The 12,269-nt window shown below is 38.2% G+C and overlaps 2 protein-coding genes and 1 long non-coding RNA gene across 4 annotated transcripts in view; all 3 read right to left on the reverse strand.

Moving 5' to 3' along the window:
* The window catches only part of LOC309486747, a 251,941-nt gene that overhangs the window by 136,937 nt on the left and 102,735 nt on the right, over nucleotides 1-12,269 (reverse strand). The gene's annotated exons all lie outside the window — the stretch shown is intronic.
* Nucleotides 109-3,590, reverse strand: sprn (shadow of prion protein). Its single transcript, XM_082153927.1, has 2 exons — nucleotides 3,073-3,590; nucleotides 109-1,324 (listed from the first exon to the last, which is right to left on the reverse strand). Exon 2 carries the CDS (start codon nucleotides 1,311-1,313, stop codon nucleotides 915-917), a length of 399 nt encoding a protein of 132 aa, XP_082010053.1. The 5' UTR covers nucleotides 1,314-1,324; nucleotides 3,073-3,590; the 3' UTR covers nucleotides 109-914.
* Nucleotides 3,650-11,322, reverse strand: LOC309486579 (GRIN2-like protein). 2 transcript variants are annotated; one of them, XM_082153921.1, is made up of 5 exons: nucleotides 11,127-11,322; nucleotides 10,872-10,995; nucleotides 9,143-9,375; nucleotides 6,458-6,747; nucleotides 3,650-5,664 (listed from the first exon to the last, which is right to left on the reverse strand). In XM_082153921.1, exon 5 carries the CDS (start codon nucleotides 5,652-5,654, stop codon nucleotides 4,374-4,376), a length of 1,281 nt encoding a protein of 426 aa, XP_082010047.1. In that variant the 5' UTR covers nucleotides 5,655-5,664; nucleotides 6,458-6,747; nucleotides 9,143-9,375; nucleotides 10,872-10,995; nucleotides 11,127-11,322; the 3' UTR covers nucleotides 3,650-4,373. The 2 variants fall into 2 exon arrangements, with proteins under 2 accessions (XP_082010047.1, XP_082010048.1); XM_082153922.1 differs by lacking the exon at nucleotides 11,127-11,322 and having other exon boundaries at nucleotides 10,872-11,011.

Consider the following 12,269-nt stretch of genomic DNA (forward strand, 5'->3'; position numbering starts at 1 on the left):
AGGTGCAGTGAATGTATTATTTTTCAGCACCACAATTGAAGCAATAACTTATTCAGTTTAATTTTAACAGCATTGGTATCTTGAGTGCATACGTTTGTATGTGAGAAGCAATGATTACAAACAAACGTCAGTTGCCAACACAAAGGTACTTATAACAATTAGATTGTCTACTTTCACATCAGCTGATTTTCTTTACTAATATGTTCATTTTATAAAATATTGGCACGTAATTGCTTAGATTTCTAAAATGATAATCTTTTAAATTTATCTCACAGCTGGCAAACAGTGGTTGTGTAGTGTTATATTATAAAAACATCTTTAATTTCCCTGCCTTTTTTAAACACTAGTGTACTTAATACATACTGCATTATCAAAAAATTCTACTAGAAATAGCAAGACTAAAGTAGAAATTTAAAAACAGGACATTTTAACACCCACAGCAATGGAAGTACAGGTACAAACAGAAACAGTTTTCATATTCTAAACATGTTACAGCATACCTCTTCAATCTACACACAAATATTAGTTAAATGTGAACAAATATTGATAAAGAGACATAGGTTCATTAAAAAAAGGTTCACGTTTGTGTAAATCTCAATTACAGTGGTGTTTCTCCAGCCATTCAGCAGCACAACAATAACACAGTATTTTTGCCATCCAGTACATGATGTAACCAGCATAATTTAAGTAGTCTATAGTTGTATAGTTACTAATGCTCCTGTTGGAGCAAACTATGCAGTCTAACTTCAGATCCTATTCCTAAAATGTCTACTAAACTAAATAAATGTTTTGAATCTTTCTTTTGTTTTCATATCCTCTTAATTGTGCAACAGACACATTATTAAACATAGGTGTTGCACAGTAACATACATGAGCAGCTTATTAAGCTGTGCCAATGTGTGTCTTAAACTGCCTCAAGGGGCAAAGTACATGACAAGGTTTATTGGTAGGAGCAGAGCGGAAAGTTTAGTGGTAGTGGAGTCATACACTATTGCGTTTGATGTCCTGGCGAGGTAAAGCTCCCAGTCTGTTCTGTTACTGTAGTAATCATCTCCATGCTCTGAGCTGTCATCTGGTCTGCGCTGGGCCGACGCGTACCATCCTCCGGCTCCCAGCGCCACCACAGCCCCGGCCGCCGCTGCCCCTGCCACCCTCACAGCGGGGGAGCCTCGGGTGCGGGACGTCCGGCCGCCTCGGGCGCTGCCCCGCGCTGAACCCCTGGCACCTCCTCTGCCACCTTTGGACATCACCTGATCGCAGAGGAATGCTGAAAGCAGGAGAAATATCCAGCAGGTGGCGGCAGCCCTGTTCATTCTGGATCACCCTGGGAATGGAAGAAAAACATGAAGATGACTCTGAGAGAGAAATAAATTACAAAAGCTTCTAGCTATTTTTCCTAATATTACAGTGGCCTCTAATTGTATTTGGACACTTTCCAGTAGTTCACTTTCAAATAAAAAATTCCTGATAATTTACTCACCCTCATGTCATCCAAGATATCCATGTCTTTCTTTCTTCAGTCGAAAAAATAAATTAAGGTTTTTGAGGAAAACATTCCAGGATTTTTCTCCATATAAAGGACTTCAATGGCAACCAACAGTTTGCCAAATGTCAAGGTCCAAATGTCAGTCTCAATGCAGCTTCAAAGCTTCCTCAAAAACCTTAATTTCTTTTCGACTGAAGAAAGAAAGACATGGACATCTTGGATGACATGGGGGTGAGTAAATTATCAGGAACTTTTCATTTGGAAGTGAACTAATCCTTTAAGCCTAGTCCCAGACTAAAATGCATGTTTGAGCTGTTTTAACTGAAAGCAACATATCTGAAATATTGTATTGTCTCAAGATGCACACACTTTTTTTTTCTAAGGCACGGTTATAAAAGCTACTTAAATGCCCTGATTGAATAAGGCTTACTCTTAGTTTAAGCCCTGTCTGTGAAACCGGGCCTTTAAATCATCATTTTGTTCAAGTCGCACTAAAAATGCATGAATACCATTGCTGACACTTGTCCAAACTATCACATTTATTTTATATTTAATTTTTAAAATGTTATGTGCATGGGATTTATTTTTTATTTTATTTTTTCATGTAGGCTATTTCATGCATATTGCATTATTTTTGTGTTATATGTTTTATTCTGATGTGTTTTGCAGGGGCAACCTCATCTTTATATTGTATTGTCACTGCATTTTTTTATGATAAAGTTCTGGCAACCACATCAGCCAGTTTTTTAAACCATAAATGTAACAAACTTTTACTACAGACAGACAGTTGACAAGCTACTTCAGTGTCCAAATACGGTTGGGAACACTGCAACTGCAAAGTATGTAACTATTTAACAAAGGTTTAACATTTTATTATGCCCGTTCAGGTTCATTTAGTTTGCTAGGTGATAGTGTCTCCATATGTGAATAGATATGTGATATAGGCCTAATATAAACAAAGACCAGAGAAAAGCACACTGATGGTGGCTAATGAGCTCATATTCTTAACACATAATACATTTTAATGCATTTGCCTTAAAATGTGGTACTCACTGTCGTGTGTTTAATTAAGTGATGAATAAATCAGGCTAATCTCCAACTAGGTCACAAAAAATTCTGTAATTTAGGTTACGGCTCACAAGAGATAGCAGAAGACTAGGCTATATTATCCTAACCTTGTGTTATTCTGACTATACAGTAATACAATTCGTGACACTCAATACAATATATGAGGAGAAAAATACGCTTTACACACATCGTTCGCCTGGTCACAAATTCAAAATGGTCACGATATCAATAATTCATTTAGTCTTTTAGAACGCGATAATGCGACCCATTATCTGGCACTGTCAGCCTCTATGAGAATATAGGCAGATATGAGAATAGGCGCGGATATGCCTGATAATATGACATTATGCATGCGACGTCCACTAACGTTCGCACAAACCCAAGGCGTTTCTGTGGAGTCTCGACGGTGTCTATGTAGTAGAATTGGTTAAATGGATGCTACACCTCTGCAACAACCCTTCATTATGCATATTCATTCATTTAAATCCTTTTATCTTTGGCCATATCGAGGCACTTACCTCCGTTTGTGTCCGTGTCCACAGAATAACCAGCGATATCTCACTATCATGTGTGAGATCAAATCAAATGCACGCGTTATGTAAGGCAGCACTGCTCGTGTGTGTATGCTGCTGCTGGAGATGATGAATTAACAAATGACAGGTGTAGTCATCAGGTTTGCTGCTCTAGTAAAAAAAGAAGCCTCTGTGCAATAGAAGAGCAGCGGAATGTATTTGAAATTCAAATTTTGAATGCATAATTTTGCAACTGTAGCCTACTTTAAAATACAATTTATAAATACTTGAAGACAAGTGGAAATCCTGTCTATGGAAATTAGCAAATGTATTAACTGTGCAATAACTCTTGGTGTATTTATTCATGTATGGATATTTATGTCATTGAAATGGCTAGACAATATTTTAGAATGGCCCATTGTACAACCATAGACTATGCTTTAAACACAATAACATAAAATATAGACCTATAATATATGTGCATCAATGAATATGCTTGCTTTAAACACAATAACAAAAGAACTATCAAAGAATCCTGAAAAAAGTTTACATAACTGTTTCAACATTGATAATAATTAAAGTTTCTTGAGCAGTAATGCTGTAATGATGCTGAAAATTCAGCTTCGCCATCACAGGAATACATTTAATTTTAAAATATAACAAAATAAGAAACAGTTATTTTAACAGTTATCATAATAACATTTCACAACAATACTGTTTTTAGCCTACTGTATTTTGATCAAATAAATGCGGCCTTGGTGAGCAAAAGTGACTCAAAAACATCTTACAGACCCCAAACTTTTGAATGGTAGCGTATTGTAAATAGTATTTCACTTTTAAAAGCAGTTACACATATAAAAAAAAAAAAGTGATACCATATCTTACTGTCATGCTTTGACCAGCAGGGAGCCCCACGGTTACTGTATTCTCTTACCTCCATCACAGTGCAGCCACAGAATTAAACAATAAAGGTTTTTAATTGAATGGACACGATTCCACATAGACTAATGCAAGACAGGAACAGTCATAATCATTATGTTTTACTGATGGAAAACATAAACCAAAGAGCAGTTAACTATTACAAAATAAAGTTTTTAATATACTGAGCAAATTACTACAGCAATCAAGTGAGGTGTTAAAAATGAAAGGAAGACATGATTTTTTTTTTCTGAAATGTATTACTGTTGCTATAGTACCGTTGCTAAAAATACCCTATTTTGAACCTGTTCTTTACATGGCTGTCAAATCTATATACCCAAGAAGAGTATTCTAAATGTCCATTTGGGGGTCTCAGTCAGGTTGGTTCTTTAGTCCACTGCACCAGTGGTGCGAGAACAGCATCCCGGGCGACGCAGAGATCCCAATAACCCCTTTTTTCTTCTCTGGGTCGATCCTGAGCTATGCTGGGATGTTGTTGTGTTCTGGCGCGAGAGCTTCGCTGCTATTCCCTTAGTCTCTTTGATCTGTATCTCCAGATGTTTCTGAATCGCAAGTCCGAGTTCCTCAGGGTCGGCCGAGGCCCCGTACACCTCCCAGGTCATGCCCTCTGCATCCCATTTCACCTCCTTCACAGGAGACTTTTGACTCTTTGACACCGTTTTCACATTCATCTTCTCCTCAACCAGACACACTTCTGGGAACACGTGCTGGGGATGTTCCTCAGAGTCCTGACCCACTTGCACTCCTACATCTCTCAGTTCATTTTGTGATGTCATGGTCTCCGCTTCCCTTGTGGTCTTTTGATCCACCCACCACTGGGCGCCAACTGGACGCAACGGACCAGGCCAAGAGCAGTCCAGATTGCAGCAGCGGAGGAGTCGCTTCCCATCCAATCCGGTCTCGCTGACGGAGGAGATGAGCCGTGGAAGAGCAAGCAGGTTGCTTGCTGATACTTGACCCTTGTAGTTTTCCTCCATTCCCACTAAGTGCGGAAGCAGCTGCGCTGGGGCAGGAATGGGCTGCGGGTGGCAATATGCCGCAAATGTGTCTTCGACGGCTCCATGGTGGAAGTGTGAGTTACAACAAGCAGCCTCTTCGAATTTGGGGCAGGTGGATTCTGGAATGACTTCACAGATCTGAATGAAGCCATGTTTGTCTGGTTGAGTGGGGCTGCCCGACCCGCTACTTCCTGCTCTGGTGGACGTGGTCACCGTATTGCTCTGCTGAAGCGGCATGGCCTGTTTACACACTAAAGAAGGAAACGACTGCGCACAAATATCCTGGTCTCGTCCTTGGCAAAAAGCGTTGCCTGTTTCACAGTAGAGAGGAGAAGCTGTGGCCTTTTTGGAAATCTGCAAGCTGTCTGAGTGGCTTCTCTGTACTGATAACAGACTGTGCTCATTTAAGTCCTGGTGAGGGGATAAGGCATGTTCCCTGTGTACTGTCAGTGAACATGAGTGTTTATACTGATGTTGGTCATTCAAGCTGCTGTCTTTGAGGTCTTTTGAAGAGAATGATGGTTCATTGGAGGTCTTCAGGAGTACATCTTCAGGCGTCACCTCTGCTGAACTGCACTCAACAGTGATGACGGGGTCTGATTGGATGAGGCCTCCTGGTGGGAATGACACTGTGTGCCCAGTCTCCGCCATCAGATATATGCTGGAAATTAATGGAGAAAAAATGTCTTTAATGTGAAAAGCCTTTTTTATTGAATAAATGAATGTGAGCATAAGAGACTTTCAAATACATTAAATAATTTTAACTATCCCTACCATTTGAAACACACTTCGAGTATCAAGACAGACATTGGCATTTGTCTTGTGGGAAGCCAGCTATTTCTAAGGGTCTCAATCCCACAATTGTTGTTTTCTCACTCCTGTCCCTATATGCATGCATTAGAATAGCCTATATGTATGTTGTTGTTAGACATTGCATAGACATTCTGAAAAACCAGCCAAAACAAGACTGTTTGGTACTTTTGGTAGAGCTTTCTTAAAATGTTCTAAAACCTGTTTTCCCCACTCTTCCACACTTTGATTTGGTTTTCAGTGATATATCTTGTTTGTGATATATTAACAGATGAGGAAAATAACATATATAGTCTAGCAACAAATTATTTGCATTAGACATTTGAAATAACAATAAAACATGCTTAGTATTTAGATTTAATTAGATTTAATTCCAATTATAATGTTTGTTTTTACTTTAAGAGTCTTTCATAAATTTCATAAATAAGTTGAATGTCACACATGAAAAGAATGTGCTACTTGGGCACAGTGTGATGAAACAGCCTGGCATTATCAATTCATTTAAGGCCCTAGTGCATTTTTCTTCCATTAAATCCAAAAATACCTGGCTGGCAAGGTGAGAACTCCATCCTGTGCATCTAAACCCATCCACACACATATATCAAAAAACGATGGCAGACAGTTTTTTCAAAAGAAATGCTTACCTTGTGTCCCAGCCACAGATGAAGCTCCCTTTTAATGACTTCTCTGCCCCGTCTTTACCTGTCCACTCTCTCTTCAATGGTCTCTGTGGTCATCCCAGACTCCCAAGAGTGCAACGTCAGTCCAGGTCCTTATAAAGGCAGAACCCGTCGGCACAGATCTCTCCATCACACGTCACCCATCCTGGCCCTTGTCCTCTCCTTCAGCATCCCACTCCAGCAGTGAAAAAGATGGAGGGAGCTTCGGGATTATACTCGTCTTTCATCTGATTACAAACCAGCCTCAGTCACATCTTCAAATCCCCAGGCAGGAGAGTGCGTATGCGTGTATATGAGAGAGAGAGAGAGAGAGAGAGAGAGAGAGAGAGAGAGAGAGAGAGAGAGAGAGAGAGAGAGAGAGAGAGAGAGAGAGAATGTGAGTGCCCGTGTTTGTAAAGGAAATCCAATGGATGGACAGTCAAATTATCTCTCCCTCACTCACTCCCCCTCGTCTTCAAATGTCCTCACTATCTCTTATGAACAAACGTACATACTCAAACACAGTGGAAATGCATTTTTGTCTTTCACCTCTTTCTTTATAAAGAAGTGACACTCCCTCTCTAGGTCTCTGTGGCTTAACATCATTCTCCCCCTGTTGCTATGGAAACAACATTTCTCAATGGGGCTGAGATGAATCTTCGTAATACTGTTATATTACATATTGTCTCTCCCTATGTACACAAACTATTATGGGATCACCAAAATGAAATGTCTATAATGAACAATTGTGCCCCTGAGAGTAATTTGTGGGCAAACAGGTTATTTAACAGTTCATTCACCAGTTTATTACTTGTGTGCTCTAGGCCAGTGTTTCCCAACCCTGTTCCTGGAGGCACACCAACACTACACATTTTCCAACTCTTCCTAATCAATCACACCTGAATCAACTCATCAGCTCGTTAGTAGAGATTCCAAGACCATAAATATATGGGTCAGATAAGGGACACATCCAAAATGTGCACTGTTGGTGTGCCTCCAGGAGCAGGGTTGGGAAATACTGCTCTAGGCAACAAAGGAAATATTTGGAGAAATATTTAAAAAAAATATGTCTATATCTATATATCTATCTATTGTTGTTGCAGAGGGAGAGAAGCCCCAAGACTCAACATCTGGAGAGGAGTGTGATCAGAAGCGCACAGATTAAATACAGAAACAGACGGAGAGAGAAAACAAGCCACAAAGCAGCCGACAACAATCGTCAGTCTTGTATAAGGACTGATGCTTTCTTTTGTCAGTGTGTTAAAGATGAATGTGGCCACTATTGTTCTGACCCCTTTTCAAAACTAAATTAGACTTTGCTTGTGCTGCTGACACAATTTTGGGGGGTTTCTGACAGCTCACATAGAACACCATCACAATATTTTGTGATAGGCAAAATAGGTGATCTGACCTTATTTACAGAGAGTTTCAAATTCTGCTCCATAAAATGCAGGGGGGAAAACTACATGTGTTCAGAGAGTGCATTCTGAGCTTAACTGTTTATAAGAAAGCACTGCCATGCAGGCAATGGAGGGCAACAGATAGGAACAAGGTTAAGCAGCTGTGTATAATAAACAAAAGAATTGCTGACACCCATTCAGTGACTCAGCATGAGGGGAAAAAAATTACTTGTTAATGATAAAAACAAGGCAGGAAGAGAAAGAGTAGCAAAACGGCTTTTAAAAAGAGGATAATCATAATATTATATATGGTGCAAAAAATTATACAGTGTGTGGTAACAAACATCTAGCAGGAGAAAACACAATAAAACCCACTTCATAATTTGCACAGTAAAATTACCTATCCCATCATTTTTATTTTCCATGTGTGATCTTTGTACTTAAGTGCATATTTCACACAAATATGCAAATTAACAGAGAGTGTGCACTTAAATGCTTTTCTTTTGGCATCATAGGCCTATCTGCTGGAAGTGAATGGGGGAAAAGTGACTTTAATGTGAAAATCAGATTTTTTTTTTTTTATTCAGCAAAGGTGCATTAAACTGATCAAAAGTGACAGAAAATATATTTTACAGTGTTACTCAATATTTCTATTTTAAATAAATGCTGTACATTTGAACCTTCTATTCTAAACTAATTCTGAAAAAAAGGCTGTATCACAGTTTCCACAAAAATGTATAATAATGTCAATAAATACAGTCTTAAGCAATTTATAGTTCTAGCAGAATGTATTAGCATAATCAGAAACACTTACTAAACACTACTAAATCACATTCCTATTGAAACTATTATATTCAGACTGGACCAATCACCAAAATTATTTAAGAAATTGATCCAATAGTGATTGTAAAAATTATTATTTATTTATTTTTAAATAGAAGTGTGCTGCTGGTTTTGTAATGTCAAACTAATTGCTATTTATTTTCAGTTCACCGCTTAAGGATTTTTTGTAATGCAGTTTATTCAATCAATTCTGTAAAGCAGAAATAAATTACAGTATTTGAACTGCAACACATATATAAAGAAGACTTATGTGATGATACATCATTGTCACTTTTCAGTAGATTAGAAGCCATAAATCTGTAGTTTTTCATAACTCCAATGGAGATTAGATGTGCATTCAATGGACCAATCACCAAAATTATTTGAACTAAAGCAGGCCCAGTGGTTAAACAGTTAAATATGTCGACCTTGATCATTTTCTACTGACCTTGCATAGGTGAGTTCAGTCCTTTGGTGGTCCTGGGTCCTTTTGCCTTTCTCAGATTCCGTTTAATGGGACTCTGAACTTTCTCTTATGAAAGATAGTCCTTCAAGCATGAGTCATGGCTGTTCCAAAGGGCACTATTGTTCCATGTCTCTTCCCATAGAGCACTTTTCCTGTCCACTGTTCACACGACGACCAGTCCAGCCACGCCCACACCGGCATGTTTACATTCTCACCTTCAGATGTTAAAAGTGTCAATACCGACCTTTAGCTCAATTTATTCAGTACTGCCGCTCCCTACATATTCAGTTTCAGAAACATTACTGTTTTTTTACAATCGCTAAGACACGTTTCTTAATACTGAAGTCCCTTTTTCAAAACTCTTCACACAGTTCTCCTTACCAACTCTCAACTTGGCACAGCAGTTAATTTCACATTCAAAATGCATTAAATCTACTAAAACACTTCATACATGTCTAAAATTGAGCCATTGCTCCATAACACTAGTAAAGCTTGTCACCCAACAAGCACACTTTATCACTCATAAAACAACAATCTAAAAAACACTAACAGCACATTTAGCATTATACAATGTTTTCTTTTGTAAAATTTCTTTACAAAACAAAACATGAGAGTTCTCTACTCTTTAGAATTCACTGCAGAATATGTTACTGTCAGGGTTATGTTTAGGTCTGTTAGTTTTTTTGTGTTTTTACTTTGGTTTCCCTGTTCCAGATTTGCCTGTGTTCTCATTCATTGTTGCCTAGGTTGCTAATCAAGTTACACACCTGTTCTGTGTTAGGTTAATTAGATCATTGTATATATAAGCCCTTTGATTTCCCAGTTCTCTGTTGTTGTCTTTGTTTATGTGTTGTTCCTTTGTTAAATCTCAGTGTTTATTAATCTCTCCAGTATCCTGTTATTCCTGTGTTTAACTCCTCTTTGGATTTAACACAGCCTACATGTGACTGTTACATGGTCCATGATTACATTACGTTACAGTACAAAATTATTCCTAAATGGCCCCCTTCAGTATATATGGTAATGAAACTGAAAGACTAACATCTGTGTGGGAGTTCAGCTACATTTAATTGCTTTGATAACAAACAAAACAAATTTTGCGTCAGGATAATTTCAGTATGGTATTACTTACGAAAATGCTTTTATTTTCAGTTTTGTATTATGTTATTGTTTTGTACTTAACTTTAACAGTTTTGAAAATAATATGTAAACATGTGCAAAGTGGCCTGTAGATACATCGAGTTTTGGCGGTGGTAGTGTTTAAGTGTGAAAAGAATTCATATCATTTGAAATAAGTGGTTATTGAGTGCATTTAGTGCCAAAGCAGTGATAAATGATCCACATAGACTGCTGTTATGCTCACTGTGTGAAGAGTTTTGAGTGAAAGTGACCTACAGTAAGTATTGAGAAATTGATCCAATAGTGATTGTAAAAAAAATATATTTTTTAAGTCAATAGAAGTGTGCTGCTGGTTTTGTAATGTCAAACTAATTGCAATTTATTTTCAGTTCACCACTTAAGGATTTTTTGTAATGCAGTTTATTCAATCAATTCTGTAAATCAGAAATAAATGACAGTATTTGTACTGCAACGCAGACTTATGTCATGATACATCATTGTCACTTTGCAGTACATTAGAAGCCATAAATTTGTAGTTTTTCATAACTCCAATGGAGATTAGATGTGCAGATCCAATGGACCAATCACTAACCTAAGATCAGTGCGCCTTTTTTTGTTTTTCTCCTCTTCATCATTTTTTCTTTCTTGTGGAAGTTGATAACTCTGAAGGATCAGCAGATTAACCTCTGTGTGATCTGTAATCTGTAAAGGCCGATCTGTAATGTTCCACAACAGCAAGCATCGATTAAGTTGTGAATTAAAGAAAGGATGAACTTGCTGAAATACAAAGATGACATTATAATTTTTGTAGCATCATTGAAAGAAGCAGCACAGTGTCCATTCAAACCTGTTTCTGTGTGGTTTTGGGTGTTTGTGTAGCTGTAGTGATTTAGATATAGCAATGCCCAGATTACAACCGTAACATGAGCGTCACAGCTCCAGTTCTCTGATGAATCTTGACACAGGAAGAGGAAAACCAGCCCAGCAGCCTTCCTTCAATGAATATAAATCAGCAAGTTCATCTCAGATGGTGATTCCTCCTTTTTTGAGTCAGTACTTGAAATACCTGTTCTATTAAGCAGTATACAGTGCTGGTTCTGTACATTTTAAAATGGAATATACCTGCGTTGCAATTTAAAGCATAAAAGGTTTATGCAGAAATATGCCCTTTAAGAACAGGCACTTAAAAAATCAGATTTCCATCCTCAGCAGTTGTGAGTTCAAATATATTAAAGTGTATGATGTCTACATGAAAATGTACAGCATAACAGGAACGACTCACCTGTGATTTCCTCCTAGTGAGGTTATTGAGCTATTGCTGTTATAGGAGGTGGAGGTCCACTCAGTGGATGATGGAGGAACACACTGATTAGGCTCGGCTGGGCGCCGTGGCTTGTGTAATGTGGACAGATGAGAGTGGATGAACTCTGGGCATGTGGCCTGTTGTACCAATCACCTGCAGAGACTACCCATATGTTTCACTCGGCACAGCTCCTACAAAACATGTCCACCGTTTGTTTAATGCAAACATGTACACAAAACCTCAAAGATAGTGGTTCCCTCAGCCGTCATAATCCTTTGTCACATGAATCAACAGCCTGGCCTTACCAGAGTAAACTGTCAGAATGTTCGGTACACAGATAATATACACATCAAACAGAGCTTCAACAAAGAAAAAAAAGAAAAGAAATAAACACAGTAACTGGTAGCTACTCTGACTTCATTACACAAGTTAATTAAAACTATTAGGTTACCATGAATGACAAATAATCAGATTGTAGATAGTAATTGCCATGAAATTAGACAGCAAATAGATACGTACTGAACTGGTTCCTCAGCTTTTTCTTTATTAAGATAATGAAGATTTGTTCCCTCAAGTCATTGAAAGAGCTGATCAGACAAACGCACTGAAATCTGCAATGAAAGCATGCCATCTAGTCAAACTAGTGTTTCAATTATCTCCATCTAGTGGTCATGTCGAAGACTTCTG

Source organism: Leuciscus leuciscus (genome assembly GCF_965113295.1).
Source record: "Leuciscus leuciscus genome assembly, chromosome: 22".
Lineage (NCBI taxonomy): Eukaryota > Metazoa > Chordata > Actinopteri > Cypriniformes > Leuciscidae > Leuciscus > Leuciscus leuciscus.

What these genes read in the sequence shown, in the direction of transcription:
- sprn (XM_082153927.1), bottom strand. Translation starts at nt 1,313, where the DNA reads ATGAACAGGGCTGCCGCCACCTGCTGGATATTTCTCCTGCTTTCAGCA.
- LOC309486579 (XM_082153921.1), bottom strand. Translation starts at nt 5,654, where the DNA reads ATGGCGGAGACTGGGCACACAGTGTCATTCCCACCAGGAGGCCTCATC.